Raw genomic sequence first — 14,692 nt, forward strand, 5'->3', positions numbered from 1 at the left:
AGCCCGAGATGGGCGCTGCTCGGAGCTCGGCATCCGAAGGGTGTTTGCAGCGTCAGGCGCGTTACGGCTCAGACTTTGCTGTCTGTAGGGTAGGGACGCATCTCCTGCCCCACCAGGGCTGAGAGTGGGGATCAGGTGAAAAAAATCCATTGTCAAAACTGGCGTTGCTGTCCTAGTTCTCCCTCACTGCCTTCCACTGGCAGGAAGTATTGGCATGTGAAGTGACCTCCTGTCTGGAGCCACACGGTTCTGGAGCAGGTGCTTTTCTTCCTGCACACGCTTCACGTGGCACTCGGGCTTTGGCACCGTGTTCTCTGCCTGGAAGTGAAGTGCCCGTGAAAGGTTGGTCCAGGTGCAACTCCTGTGGTGCAGCTCTGTTCCAGGCACGTTAGCACACTGCTCACTTTGGGCAAGTTCAGTATTTATACTGGATTCTTTTAACCTGACAGGATTCATTTAGTGAGCGGGGCCAAAGCAAGCAACGACAGGACTCTTAAATTAACATGACTGGGGTTTTTGCAAGTGCAACAACATATGGCTTCTACAGAGCCTTAATGTGTCTGATAATGAGTTAGGTCATTGTGTTGAAAACGGTTTCTCCTCCAGTCCTGCAGATCAGCAAAGATGACGTGACTGCACTTCAGTGCAAAATAGTGTGTCTTATCCAGAATGGGAACTTCAAGGAAGCCCTCAGCGTCATCAACACCCACACTAAAGTGTTAACCAAGTGAGTTATTTCTTGCTGTACTGTACAAAATATAAAACCACAATTCATTGAAAGGTGATTTAGACAAGTTCGAGACAGTCTAACATATTGCTGTTACTTTTGAAAAGATTGTCCCTGGTCTAGTTTTCAGCCACCTTCAAGAGCTGATTTCGCTTCCTGACACATTTGAGCACCATAGCTGATACAAGGGAAGAGGACAGGTATAAAGGGAAGTGAAGAGAGAAGGGAGAAGCCCTTGCCAGTGGCAGAGAGCCGTTTGCTTTGCTTGGCTGTCTCGTCATACTGCTCCTTGGGGTCCTTTTCTTTATGAGTCTGAAGGTACTGCTTCAGCTTTTGTGGTGGTGCAAGCTCTTTGTGCACATTCTCAAAACCAGGACCTTAGAGACAGCTTGTGTTTGAGAACAAGTCAAGCTTCCCATTTCTGTCATTAAGCAGACTCTATAAAGATGCTCTTTGTGCAATGGTGAGAATAAAAATTGTTACTTAAGAGTTGCCTGGCAGCAAAATTCTTGTATTTCAGGTGCTGCTCTTATAAGGCAACTTCCCAGATGAGAGTTTTGTAGTATCAGAGTGATGAAATGTATCCTCGTTTATGCTCATATCTTAAAAAAAAATAAACTTATTCACAAATTCCTTTTTTTTTTTCTGTGATGCAAGGGATTTAGTTTAAGGCTTTTAGCTTGTTTTTTTAGGATGTGGCGAGAAGGAAGTGTAATTTGTCTAAATGCAACTGGCTTCAGAGTTGCCCCAATAATTTCTTAATCTTGGCTTTGTGTCTGTCTCTCTCCTGCAGAGTAGGTAAAGTGGTGGTTCTTGCTCTGCCTTGAAGTTGTCCTGCCCTGCACTGAGGCTGGCCCACTGCTTTACTTTAATTCTTAATGCCAGTTTTCAGGCTTCCTTAATAATCAGCTAGACTATGATAATCTTAAATAGGCAAAGAAATAGCTGGTAGCCAGTGGCACCAGTGATGAACTGAGGGAATTAATGATTAATTTTTCTTTGGCTTAACTGGTAACTCAGGGGGTGGGTGGAACATAGCTTTCGAGGCTCTGCTTCTTTGATAATGCTTCCCTGCTGCTGTGAGCTTGCTTTGAAGCCAGTTTTACTTTAACATTAGAAAACCCTTTTCCTGCAGTTCTGCTGTACTGGTATTTCAAAATAGGTTAATGTTAATGTTGGCCTAGAATAAGATTATAAGAGGGTCTATTTTATACCATCCTTTCTTTCTCTCTCTGTGAGTCGATTGTCTTCGAAAGCTTGCAGTAAAAATCTTCTGGTGTGGTGATACGTCTTCTCCTCAAGAAGGAGTCCCATAATGAATTTTTGTTATTTTTTTAGCTTTAAGGATTTGATTTGCATAATCAGTAGGAGGCAGGAAGGGGAATTTGAAATGCCATGTGTCTGGAAACAATAAAAAACCCCTAACATCTCTTTTTACCTGAAGTTTTGATATTCTTTCCCTGTTGAACAGAAAGGAGGATTAAGATATTTTCAGCACTCAGCAAATACATAATTCATTAATCTGGGATCATGTGCTCACCTCTGGTGTTTTGGCTCTTTGGGAATGTAGCAGTCCGTGACTAATTAGGGCTGCTTAAACAAGTGTGTTCAGGAGGGTGAATGCTGTTGAGTGAAGTGCCAGTTCCCAGCCTTTTTCTTGTCCTTGCAGTGACATTATTGCCTTTGAGAAGGCCTACTGTGAATACAGGTTGAATCGTATTGAAAGTGCTCTCAAGACTATTCAGAGTGCCAGTCAGCAGACAGACAAACTGAAGGAGCTTTACGGACAAGTGGTAATTACAAGCTTTTCTTTGGGAGTTTCATATGCTGGGATGCCTGCTCACTGCTCTTATGTGGGGCACATGTAGGGACAAAATTTCCTTCTCTGCCTTGAAGGTAAGGAGAAGTGCAGTTTCCAACTGCTCCCACTTCTGTGGAGCTTCAGTCACCTGTTGCTGGAGACAATAGTCATCTTCCTGCCACTGAACCAAAGCAACACATTTGGGACTTCCTTTCCCTTCTTGCATCTGGCCTGGTAATAGCCAACTGGCTGAAGGGATGGAGGATGCAAGAGAAATGATGAAAGTTTTTTGTGGTTGAGCCATGTGCTTGCTTTAGATACCTGTCCAGGAATGGTTGGCAGGAGCTGATATCTCAGGCATTAGAAGTGAAGCAGAAAAGAAGTGTTTATTCTCTGATTTCTCCTGGGTTGATCAGAACAGTTTTGTGAAGAATTGGCTGTCTTCTCTCAGCTGCACAAAAGACCTTTCATTAATCTCTCATAAAGAGGTGATCTAATCTGGAGAAAGGCTGTTTAAAGACAAAACCGTGTAAACTGCTGCTTTTAAAGAAGCTGTTTTAGGATTGAGAACTGTCATTTGTGCGCAAGTATCGGTTGGCATTGCTTGAGTCCTTGTAATCTATAGAGTTTGCCCTTAAAGGTAGATGCAAATGTTAGTAATGTTCAGCTTAAAACATTTGATGCTCTGCTGCTGCCAGTCCATGACGAGGGAGGAAAAAGACTGTAGTTATTAGCAAACACAGGGAAATACTATTCTGAAGGCTAATCTCTTCTCTTTCTCAGTTGTACAGGTTGGAGCGCTATGACGATTGTCTGGCTGCCTACAGGGATCTCATCCGCAACTCCCAGGACGAGTATGAGGAGGAGAGAAAAACCAACCTCTCTGCTGTTGTGGCAGCACAGAGCACATGGGAGAAGGTGATGCCGGTAAGAGAGAGTGTGTGTGTGCGCATGTAAGAGTGAGAGTCAAGGAGTAAAGGATATGGAATCTATTTAACAGGATAGAAATGTGTTCTTGTCTCTTAATGGCTTCTGAGCGTATTGAAGATCACCTTGTGGTTTCACTTGTATGGAGGAATGAACAGTGCTGTTATACTTCATGAGTTACACTTCTTTGCCTTTGATCTCTGGGAGTCTTGTATTAGTAGATGGCACAGCAGAGCAAGAAGTATATCTCTTTAAGCCTGCATTAGGCAGGTTGTGTGGTGACTAGCACTTTCCTCTGTCTCCTTACCTTCTTGCCAAGGGTAAAGCTAACGGCCTGGATCACCTAGTCATGCTTGGGAATATTTTTGTTAGTGAGCAGTGCAGATAGTAATGTCCTCATTTTTTTCATAAATTGTTGTCATTTGATGTGTGCTGAGCATGCTCAGCTTTTTGTTCAGTGCTATAGATCAACTTTCTCATTCTCTGGAGCAGTGGTTTTTACCTGCCCTCTTTCCACAGCCTCAGTAGTCTCTAAGTTCAGGCTGGAGTTTCATTGTTGCCTTGTTGATTGCCTCTGTCTTGCTTGTGCAGTGTGAGGGAAGATCCTTTGCACTGCTACTTAACTTGCCAGCTGTGTCCCTGTTGAGGTTTAACTCCAGTGGCTACTGAGCACCACACAGCTGTTCCCTCACTTTCCCCTCAGTGGGATGGGGGAGAGAATCAGAAAAAAAAAAAAAAAAGTTAAAACTTGTGAGTTGAGAGAAAGACAGTTTAATAGGACAGAAAATGAAAATTATAATTGTGATAATGATAAATAATATACAAAACAAGTGATGTACAGCACAATTGCTCACCACCTGCTGACCAGTGCCCAGCTATTTCCTAAGCTGCTGCACCCTCCGGCCAGCTCCCCCCAGTTTATATTCTGAGCATGATGTCATATGGTATGGGATGTCCCTTTGACCAGCTTGGATCAGCTGTCCTGGCTGTGCCCCCTCCCAGCTTCTTGCTAGCAGGGCATGAGAAGCTGGGGAGTACTTGACTAGTACAAAAGCATTACTTAGCAACTACTAAAACATTAGTGTGTCATCAACATTGTTCTCGTGCAAAATCTATAACATAGCTCTCTATTAGCTACTGGGAAGAAGATTATCTGTATTCCAGCTGAAACCAGAACAGTGCCCTTCTAAAATTGCCCATAAATTTATTTAGCAAGGAATGTTTTTAATGTACATGAGAAATACAGTTTGTGTCATTGCCTGTCAAACCTGTATTGATCAGTTATTTATGTAGTGTTGCATTTGCTTTTCATACTAGGAGGATTTGGGCCTTCGGGAAGCTACCTATGAGCTGTGTTATAACAGTGCATGTGCGTTGATTGGGCAAGGAAAGTTGAATGAAGCAATGAAAAAACTACAGAAAGCAGAAGGTAAAACATGGTGAAGTGAGAGGGAAGCTTTGTGTAATAGGAGTAGTTATTTGTTCCCTATAGACACACTTAACCAGAGAGAAAGAGGTTTTGAGAATTTTAAAATTGACCAGCGGTAGAACTTGTTATAAGTTTCCAGATGTTTTCTGAGAGGACTGGTGTTTCTGTGGAAATGTTCTTCTGCAGCTTTTTCCTAGAACCATGTGGCATGTACCATCTCCTGGCTCTCTTGTAGCCCCGTGATCGGTGTTCGGTGCCTTTGAGCAGTTTTTTGAAGAAGGATATAGACATGAGTGTAAACTCTTCTCATAACCATGAGGTGTTTCATCTGCTCTTACTCCTTGTTTTTTTTAGTATTTGTATCTGTATAGACATATACTATAAAAATAGAAATATGTAATGGTCTGAATTAGGTATGAATTTAGTATAAGTCAATAAAAATGTGCTTTTTTGCTAAATCAGTTTTTTCTGTGGGTTAGAAGGGTGATTTTGTGCTGGGTGGCAGAATTAAGAAGAATTAGCTTCTTTCTGATCTAATTGCTCTTGCAGATAAATAGGCCAGTTCTGTCCTGATTTTGATGATAGAACAGCAGCTCTCTCATATAATTGATATATTAAGCATGTGTAATTTGAGCCTATATGCTGTGCTAATAGTTCTTTGGAAAGCAAAGCAAGTGATGTTGCAGAGGTATATGAGGAAGTCAATAAGTGACTGTTTTGTGTACTGAAAATTGATAGAATTGCTGCCCCATAAATGGTGGTGTAATCTGAATATTGCAGGCTTGCAGCACTTAAAATATCTCCCAAGATGGTGAGCAGTTGCAGCCAAGTGATCTATGGAAAAGATCAGAGCTAGATTTAAGAAAATCTGTGCAGAAGAGAAAATGTGTGTAATTACAGAATGCAGTGCTGGGAGGGACAGTATCTACTATGTATTTGATACTGCTTCTGTCTCATCTAGTTTTCTTCCTCATGCTCAGTCCCAGCTGTCATCAGACTTGCAGTCTGAGGTGCCCTTGCAATGCTGCAGAAGTTTCAGGGAGACATGAAAAAAGTGTATGCTTTCCCATGCTTTTAGACTATTTTTTTTCCTCCTGAAGCCTTCTAAATTGTTCTTTGATTTGCTTTTTCTTTCTAGAGCTGTGCCGCCAGTCGCTGTCAGAAGACTCTGTAAGTTCTTGATGTTGTTCTGGGACGTGTTTTCTTTGCACAAGTGTGCAAAGGGTGTGGTTATGAAGGGTACTGCAGGTAGCCAGATGATAGCCAAAGCTGCTGTGCAGGATTACCCAGCAAGACTTGCCACTGCTGCTAGTACCCACTTGTGCTGCTGTGCTCCTTGCACTACTGCCTGTGCAGGTGCTGGCAAGATGGGTATGGGTTGTCTCAAACCTCCCTCTGACCCATCCCCTGCTATGGGGTGGGTGATGGGAAATGTTTGAAATTTGTCATCACTGCCATTGGTTCAATCAGAGGGGCAGATTAAGCACACAAGTTGAGGGTATCTTCAGATTCTTGCAGAAGCAGGCGAAGGTTTCTTTGCTCCTGGTTTGACCCAAATATGCTTGTATTTGTGCTGTGGCTACAGCCTTCACCTCTAGTAGCTGGGGTGCTTTGCTGCTTATACTGCCCAAGAGAGCTCATAGACATTTTCCAGCAGAATGCTGAAGCCAGGGGAAAAGAGGTGAGATGGCAGCTTTTTTCTTTTTGCTTTGATTTTCTTTCAGGATGTGACAGAGGAAGACATTGAGGCTGAACTGGCCATTATTCACGGTCAGATGGCTTATATCATGCAACTGCAGGGTCGTACAGAAGATGCTCTACAGCTCTACAATCAAATAATCAAGTTGAAGTAAAGACTTTTCTAAAAAAATGCTTGGTATTCCATAGGTAGATGGAAGAGAGACCGCTGTTTTATAACAATGTGCTTTCTGCTTTTCTTATCTGCAGGCCAACAGATGTGGGACTGCTTGCTGTCATTGCAAATAACATCATCACAATTAACAAGGTACAGAATTACCTTGCTCCTTTCAATGTGGTTACTCTGTTGGCTTCTCCACTTCTGTGGAGAGAAGGAAGAGAACTAGGAAAGACTTTCCTAAACAGTTAAATTGCAGATCCAGAGGCCTTTTCATCTTCTTCAAGTCATGTAGTGAAATCTTCTCATGATGTGTGATTTTCCCAGGACCAAAATGTCTTTGACTCAAAGAAAAAGGTGAAGCTGACCAATGCAGAAGGCGTTGAGCATAAACTCTCCAAGAAACAGCTCCAGGCAATTGAATTCAACAAAGCTTTGCTGGCAATGTACACTAACCAGGTAGGGGAAATTGATCTGCAATAAGTAGCCACAGATTTACTCCACAGGAGTTTGACTAGGCAAAAACAGATTGCAGCTGTTCTGTGTTAGAAAGTTTGACCACTTGGTTTAGGCACATAAGTGAGGAGAAAAAAAACAACCCAGCTATTCTTAAAAGAACAGCCAGCCAGTTGTGTAGGGACTTGAGCTGTAGGGAGGACAGTGGGGAGACGACTAGAAGACCAAAGGGATGTGAGGGTTTCTTAGGTGCATCTGAAGTGCTATTAAGAGGACTTGATCTTGGTTCTGTGTACCCATTTCAGGGAAGCCATCAGTAGCTTCTCTTCTTAGATACAACTGGTATGTTAGCCCTGCATTAGGTGCTTGCAGCAGAGGCTGATAAAAATGTGTTCTCTCTTCCTATTCCTCAGGCAGATCAGTGCCGCAAGCTGTCGGCAAGTCTGCAGTCCCAGAGTCCTGAGCATCTCCTCCCTGTGCTTATCCAGGCAGCCCAGCTGTGTCGTGAGAAGCAGCACGCAAAGGCTGTAGGGCTTCTGCAGGTAGGTTAGGAAAAAATATTCCTTTGGCTAAGCTCTGTTTAAACTTGTGCTTTATGTTCTTATGTGCTATTTCCCTTAGTTTGTCTTGTCTGGTTTAAATTTCCAAGGGTATCTGACGGTGCTTATTTTGGTTTGGTTTAACGCTGCTGCAAAGTATTTACACCCAACTGAACAATGTTGCTTTTAAAGGGAAATAGTTCTCTTGCACCTCTGATTTTTATGCTTAGAAGTTGCACTAGACTTCTGGAGTAAGCAGTGGGGCTCTGCTTGCAAGCAGTTTGCAACATCCTTCTGTGACCTGGAATAGAAATCTGAGAGGGCAGTGGGCCCACCGGCATACTTTGGAGCCCTCTTTGGCTGTGTGCTGAAGCCTGCCTGTGCTGGAAAGCTTCCTTTGGCTCTTGCCAGCTTGCTGTAACTGAGCATGAGATATGATTCACCAGACCAGCAGCCTGGTGCCCACACACGTGTTGAATTGTTCTTTCCTCTGACTCAGGACTTTGCAGACCAGTACCCTGCCAATGCAGCTGAAATCAAGCTCACGATGGCCCAGCTAAAAATCGCTCAAGGTATCCAGTGTCCTCCTTTGATGGGAAGTGTCTGCAGATGCTAATGGTACAAGGGGTGAGAAAAACGAGGATTTAGGTCAATCTTTGCTGCAGTCACTGTTGTAGCAGGGGTGTAGGGAAGAGTTGCTTTCGGTCAGGTATTCTATATGTATGGCTATGGCATGATAATGCTCATAACTTAATGTCTGGGTATTCAGGCTCCAAAGATCCCTGACAGATGCCCACAGTCTTTGTGAATAATAAGGCTGAACCTGTTCTGTGGCAGGAGGGTCCTGGGAGCAGTGTAGGGCTCTCTGGTGGTACCTTTCCGTTATACAGTTGGGCAGCACAGTTACTCCTGGAATAAAAGACCCTGCTTGCAAAAGCTTGGTCATGAACCCTTGCAGGATATGGCAAGGGCAGAAAGGTCCTTTGTGTGGAGGCCTGTCCTTTATTCCTTGAAATGGGGGAGATGTTCAGAGAAGGGGATTGTTATGTCTGCATTGTTTACCTTTGGCTGGAAGTTCACTTGCAGGGTGAACTGTTACCATGCAGCTCAGAGCATGTTCCTTCCTGTCTTTCTTCTAGGCAGTGTCACAAAAGCCTGCATGATCCTGAGGAGCATAGAAGAACTGCAGCACAAGCCTGGTATGGTAAGCAAAACTCAGTCTGAACTGTGTGAGGTTTTTCCCTTGTAGCACCAGGGGTGTAGGGAAGAGTTGCTTTCGGTCAGGTATTCTATATGTATGGCTATGGCATGATAATGCTCATAACTTAATGTCTGGGTATTCAGGCTCCAAAGATCCCTGACAGATGCCCACAGTCTTTGTGAATAATAAGGCTGAACCTGTTCTGTGGCAGGAGGGTCCTGGGAGCAGTGTAGGGCTCTCTGGTGGTACCTTTCCGTTATACAGTTGGGCAGCCCAGTTACTCCTGGAATAAAAGACCCTGCTTGCAAAAGCTTGGTCATGAACCCTTGCAGGATATGGCAAGGGCAGAAAGGTCCTTTGTGTGGAGGCCTGTCCTTTATTCCTTGAAATGGGGGAGATGTTCAGAGAAGGGGATTGTTATGTCTGCATTGTTTACCTTTGGCTGGAAGTTCACTTGCAGGGTGAACTGTTACCATGCAGCTCAGAGCATGTTCCTTCCTGTCTTTCTTCTAGGCAGTGTCACAAAAGCCTGCATGATCCTGAGGAGCATAGAAGAACTGCAGCACAAGCCTGGTATGGTAAGCAAAACTCAGTCTGAACTGTGTGAGGTTTTTCCCTTGTAGCACAGTTTTGTACTTCCTGGTTCTTGTTGCCTCTTTCCTGTGGCTTTCAGTCATTTGAGTATCTGCGGGGAATTTGAGCCCATCTTCCATGTCTTGGACAAAGGTGGGATTATAAATTGCATCAAGTGGCCAGAATTTAGCCACAGAAGTACTCTGCCTGTCAACAGAGGAGATGTTCTCTACCTGTGTTCCTGCTCTCTTGTAATCCCCCAGACCTGTGTGTTGCCTGGATTTACTTGCATAACATGACAGTAGCAGCTGCTTCCCTGCTATGTACTGCTGGGAAGTTTTGAAGCAGCTTTCAGAGAAGCATTAGGGAGAGAGTGCCATATGTTCCATCCCTACAGCGTCACCCTGGTCTGCATGCATGTCCACGTCTGGTATTCAGAAGAGCTTGATGACCTTGAAAGTGCTCAAGTATACAGCGTAAGCATCTTGAGCAGAGGCTGACAGTTATGGGTCTGTTCCAGTTGAAAGTCTGATCAAAGTGATTTCTGGAGGCAGCCAGCAATACCAGCTCCTTGCCCTGGGTCACCTCTGGTTGTGACTGGGGTAGAGACAAGTATTGTCTGTTCTGTGCTGATTTGCTTTTTCATGGCTCTTGGGGTAGAGAACAAGGAGGAAAAAAGGGTTTCTAATGAAACTGTCCAGTGGCAAGCAAAGAAAGTGCCAAGACAAGAAAATTCTTTCTGTAAATGCAGCCTTAAGCTTGTACCATAGGAGAAAAATTGTTGGGGACATTTCTTTGGGAGGGACCTGGGTAGGCAGGTCTTGCCTGGGTATCCTGCCTATTACCACAGCTCATTTTTAGGGACAGAGCAGAAAGCTTATATTATGTTTTAGTTATTTCTGTAATTTAACTGCTGACTCTGGCTTATAGACAACTTGTGTGAGGATCTGTTACAAGCTGCTGTTGAATTTTTGCAGGTGTCTGCACTGGTGACAATGTACAGTCATGAAGAGGACATTGACAGTGCAATTGAGGTCTTCACACAGGCTATCCAATGGTATCAGCAATTCCAGGCAAGTCAAAACGGAGGAGCTAATGTGCAAGGTCTAATGCAGGCAGATATCTGTCTTTTCTAGCTCGTTCAACTTTTCCTCTTGATGCATGGTCCCAGCAGCTCATCCATTTGGGGTTTTGGAACCTGTGAGCTCGTGTTTTGTGGATGTTCATTTTATCACTGTTCGATTATTTCAGATGTGTCACAAACAGGCAACAGCAGCTCCCTTCAGTTGGTAGGGTGAGGGCAGTGGGAGCCCAAATGCAGCAACTCAGCCTTCTCCCTGATTAGAAAACATTGTGGAGCAGCAAGCTGCCTTGTCCTAGGCTGTTCTGCCTCTCATCTTAAGAGTGCAAAGGTGGTCTGCTTTCTGCATCACAGGGTGTTAACTCAGGTCTTGGGTATTAAAGCCAGATAGAGTTGGGCTCTCTGCTGTGATAATGAGAAACTAATTGTGGCTGCTGTGTCTTTCAGCCAAAGTCTCCTGTCCATTTGTTGCTGATAAGGGAAGCTGCCAACTTCAAACTTAAGCATGGCAGGAAGAAAGAAGCAATCAGTGACTTGGAGGAGCTCTGGAAGTGAGTTGGGTGGTTGCTGAGCAGGTCTCCCCCCAGAGACCTCTGTAAGCTGTCTGGTGCCCCACAGTGTCTCACAATGTTGATTGGCTGGTAGCTGTTGTGTAGAGTTGTTTTTCCACAGGGACTCTTAATGCAAAGCTATATATTGTAAGGAGGGGAGATGATTAATTTGATCTATAGCTGATGTTCACTTCAAACCCGATTGATTTATCCTAGAGACCTCTTGTGTCTAGTGAAGATTCCTTTGGGGACTGGGATGCATAATTTTTTCTAGGTCTGCATAAACTATGGATGTCTAGGTTTTAGTTTTTATTACATACTTGAGGGGATTTTGCAGGGGGGACTGTTAACTTGCCTTTGCTACTAGGACCTGAGGGATTTTTTTCTTTCATTGCCTGCTTCATGATACTGTGGGAGATGTTTGCACAGCTCCCCTTATCCAGACCAGTGACGTTTGGAAATGTGCTCTGGAGGAGACCACAGACTGACTGCCTGACCACACAGTTAGCAGCTATGCTGCCACAGCAAGCACTGCATCTGTGTCTTGAGTACTGTACCTTGGTAACTTGGTCCTTTTCTTTTTTTTCCCCTACAAAGGCAAAACCCAAAAGATGTGCACACTCTGGCACAGCTCATCTCTGCCTACTCCCTGGTGGACCCTGAAAAAGCTAAAGTGTATCCTTTTGGTGGTGGTATCGAAGCAAAGAAAGATGTTTAGGCATTGCTCCCTTGGGTTTCAGCTGTGTGGCAAATTCAGACCCACTCTCAACTGAGGAAAGGAACATATCCAAAACTGTTACATATCCAAGTCAGGTTGTCTGGAGCTATCTTACTTCCCTAATTGGTTTGATTATAGCAGAATCCCAGGACCCTTTTGTCTTTGGCATCCTTCTCTCTGAGAATTGATAACTTAAGACAAGGTGGAACCAAAAATAGGAGCTCCATCATCTTTTCTGTTGGAATCTTGAACCTGTGGTAGTAATGCAGGATTGTGCCCCATAAAACCTGGCTAAGCTCTCACTGTCCTAAAATGACAGGGTCACATACTGCTTTTGCCACCCTGACCAGCTTTCAGAGGAAGTTGCTGCTTGTGTCCCCATATCAAAGAAGGGAAAAATGAGGCAGATGGCGATCAAGCAGCTCATCTCAGCTTTTTTAGGAAGCTGGTGAGAGAGCTGGAACTAGTTACATAGGCTTGTCTGGTGTCTGCAGTGCCAACAGGCCATATTGGTTCAAGCTGAAGTTGCCTATTGCTTTCTTCACAAACCTGGATGTTTATCTTTGTGTTTACTGGTTTGCATTCCTGAACTCTTCCCTTGCAGTCTTAGCAAACACTTGCCTTCCTCGGACACCATGTCACTGAAAGTAGATGTTGATGCACTGGAGAACTCCCATGGAGCAACCTATGTTCGGAAGAAAGCTGCGAAGCTGACAGGAGACAACCAGCCGAAGGAGCAAGGGTAAAGTGGGCTGCTGTAGCTCTGGTGCAGCTGTTCTTTGGGGTGGCACAAGAACCACACCTGGTGTGGTAGAGACATTGCTGTAGAAGGCAGGCTGGTGGAAAGGCAGCCTGTTGATAAACTCCAAGAAGCTTCAAGCAGACCCACATTTTAAGAGAGATGGGAATGGTTTAGCTTTTTTTAGAGCAAAGTTTTAGTTGACTTGTGTGCTCTGTCACAGTGGCTGTTTCTCTTCTTGCTTTTCAGACAAGGAGAAGTGAAAAAGAAGAAGAAGAAAAAGAAGGGTAAGTTGCATTTTATAGCTGTTGACCTGGCACAGCTGCAGTGAGCTCACCAGATTGTTTGTTCAAATATCCAGCCTTAAGCTCCCCAGGAGCTGGAACTCTTTGCTGGGACTGGGTCTCTGAACCGAGATCTTAATGATAGCTTGTTGGGATGGGGCATTTTTTCATGGAACTGAGGGTAACATCCTGGTAGGATTATGTGGATTGCTGGGCTCTTGTTGATTCCTGGCTACTGACATCCTATGTGTATGCCTTGATGATGCCTCTAATGTCCCTGCACTGGATATTCTGCAGGAAAGCTGCCTAAGAACTATGACCCCAAAGTGACTCCTGACCCTGAGCGGTGGCTTCCAATGCGAGAGCGTTCCTACTATCGTGGACGGAAGAAGGGGAAGAAGAAGGATCAGGTTGGCAAGGGCACTCAGGGTTCAACCACAGCTGGCTCCTCTGAACTGTAAGTACCCATTTTGCAGGGCTTGCAGTCTCTTGGGTGGCTGGGGAGACTGGGTTTGTACTGGTCTTCTCTGACTCTCTCACCGTGCCAGCCGTGGGTAGCAGAAGTTAAACTGTACTTTGGTGCTTGCACCTTCTACCACCTGCTCTTCCAGAAGATCCCCATAGTCTTTCATTGTGTTTTTTGCATGGATTTTGCATGCTTTCTCTTGAGCTATTTGTTTTCAAGTCTTTTGGTGGCTGGAGAACCATTAGCCATTATTTGGGAAATCGCTGTACGTCATTCTAAGTTGAAACTGATTATTTGAGCTGGAATTGGGATTTACCATTGTATGTGAGGCCTGGCAGAAAGGTGGTGACTTACTAATATCCGAGAGATGCAGGGAGTTGCCAGTGCTGTCTGATAGTTTCTTTCAACACAGCTATCTCAAAACAGAAGCATGAAAACCTTTTGTGAGAAACCTTTTGTGAGAAAGGATGTTGGGTTTGCAGTGCGTAAGCATGGGGGCCTGGAAGGCTTCTCATGTTGCATGAGCTGCCACATGTCTGTTCAAAAGTTAGCCTTGCTTTTGTTGTTGGAGACTTATGCTGTTTAGTAAACATCTGGTAGAAGGTGGTTGCCTGCCCTTTGAGACATGTTCCATTATCCATTAGCCCTTGTGTATATGTTGAAGCTTCTTTAAGATCTCCTTGCGTGCGTGTGCTCCCACACATAATGTTATCTAATGCTCTCTTATGGGGCAGCTGCTCTTTTTCACTGTCAGTTTCCTGCAGCTTTGCCACATCTTGCAGGTAGTGGTGACCCCACACGGTGTCTGTTTCTATCATCTTTTGCAGGGATGCTAGTAAGACTGCCAGCAGCCCACCTACCTCCCCTCGGCCCGGCAGTGCTGCAGCTGTATCGGCCACAAGTAACGTCATCCCTCCCAGGCACCAAAAACCTGCCGGCGCCCCAGCCACCAAGAAGAAGCAGCAGCAGAAGAAGAAGAAGGGGGCTAAAGGAGGGTGGTAGAAAGCAGGATGTGTAACCTCCCTCCTTCAACAGGTGATGCTGGTTGCAGAATAAAGGTCAGAAGCAAGTGCTGGTGAAAGACTCATGGCTGTCAGGATCTCTGTCCTGCCTGTAGGTGGTCTGGAGGGACATGTGCTGGTACAGGCACCCAGTTATGTCTGCTCACCCAGTTGCCTTCCTGACACTTGCCCCCACCATGACTTACTGAACTCAGATGCAGCCACGAAGAAATCTGTCAGCATTGCCAAATGTTTAAAAGATGTGGAATAATCAAGAACTTCTTGATACATGGTTTTATGCTCCTCCTGCATATGTTAAGGCCTTTAACAGGTTTGTCTGACAG

General features: G+C 44.7%; 1 protein-coding gene across 1 annotated transcript in view; it reads left to right on the forward strand.

Annotated features, from left to right (window-relative positions):
• Window positions 1–14,428, forward strand: part of SRP72 (signal recognition particle 72kDa) — a 15,217-nt gene extending 789 nt beyond the window's left edge. Inside the window, exons 2-19 of the mRNA XM_009995969.1 lie at window positions 576–727; window positions 2,397–2,520; window positions 3,312–3,455; window positions 4,773–4,884; window positions 6,023–6,054; window positions 6,609–6,733; window positions 6,832–6,889; window positions 7,067–7,198; window positions 7,609–7,737; window positions 8,234–8,306; window positions 8,874–8,938; window positions 10,486–10,581; window positions 11,037–11,140; window positions 11,738–11,815; window positions 12,463–12,600; window positions 12,847–12,884; window positions 13,179–13,338; window positions 14,175–14,428. Of these exons, the coding sequence (XP_009994271.1) occupies window positions 576–727; window positions 2,397–2,520; window positions 3,312–3,455; window positions 4,773–4,884; window positions 6,023–6,054; window positions 6,609–6,733; window positions 6,832–6,889; window positions 7,067–7,198; window positions 7,609–7,737; window positions 8,234–8,306; window positions 8,874–8,938; window positions 10,486–10,581; window positions 11,037–11,140; window positions 11,738–11,815; window positions 12,463–12,600; window positions 12,847–12,884; window positions 13,179–13,338; window positions 14,175–14,349 (1,935 nt within the window). The 3' untranslated portion in view covers window positions 14,350–14,428. The remainder of the gene's footprint in view (window positions 1–575; window positions 728–2,396; window positions 2,521–3,311; window positions 3,456–4,772; window positions 4,885–6,022; window positions 6,055–6,608; window positions 6,734–6,831; window positions 6,890–7,066; window positions 7,199–7,608; window positions 7,738–8,233; window positions 8,307–8,873; window positions 8,939–10,485; window positions 10,582–11,036; window positions 11,141–11,737; window positions 11,816–12,462; window positions 12,601–12,846; window positions 12,885–13,178; window positions 13,339–14,174) is intronic.
• The last annotated feature ends 264 nt before the right edge of the window (window positions 14,429–14,692 follow it).

The sequence above is a fragment of the Chaetura pelagica genome, unplaced genomic scaffold, assembly GCF_000747805.2.
Source record: "Chaetura pelagica isolate M959 unplaced genomic scaffold, ChaPel_1.0 scaffold142, whole genome shotgun sequence".
In the NCBI taxonomy this organism is placed as follows: domain Eukaryota; kingdom Metazoa; phylum Chordata; class Aves; order Apodiformes; family Apodidae; genus Chaetura; species Chaetura pelagica.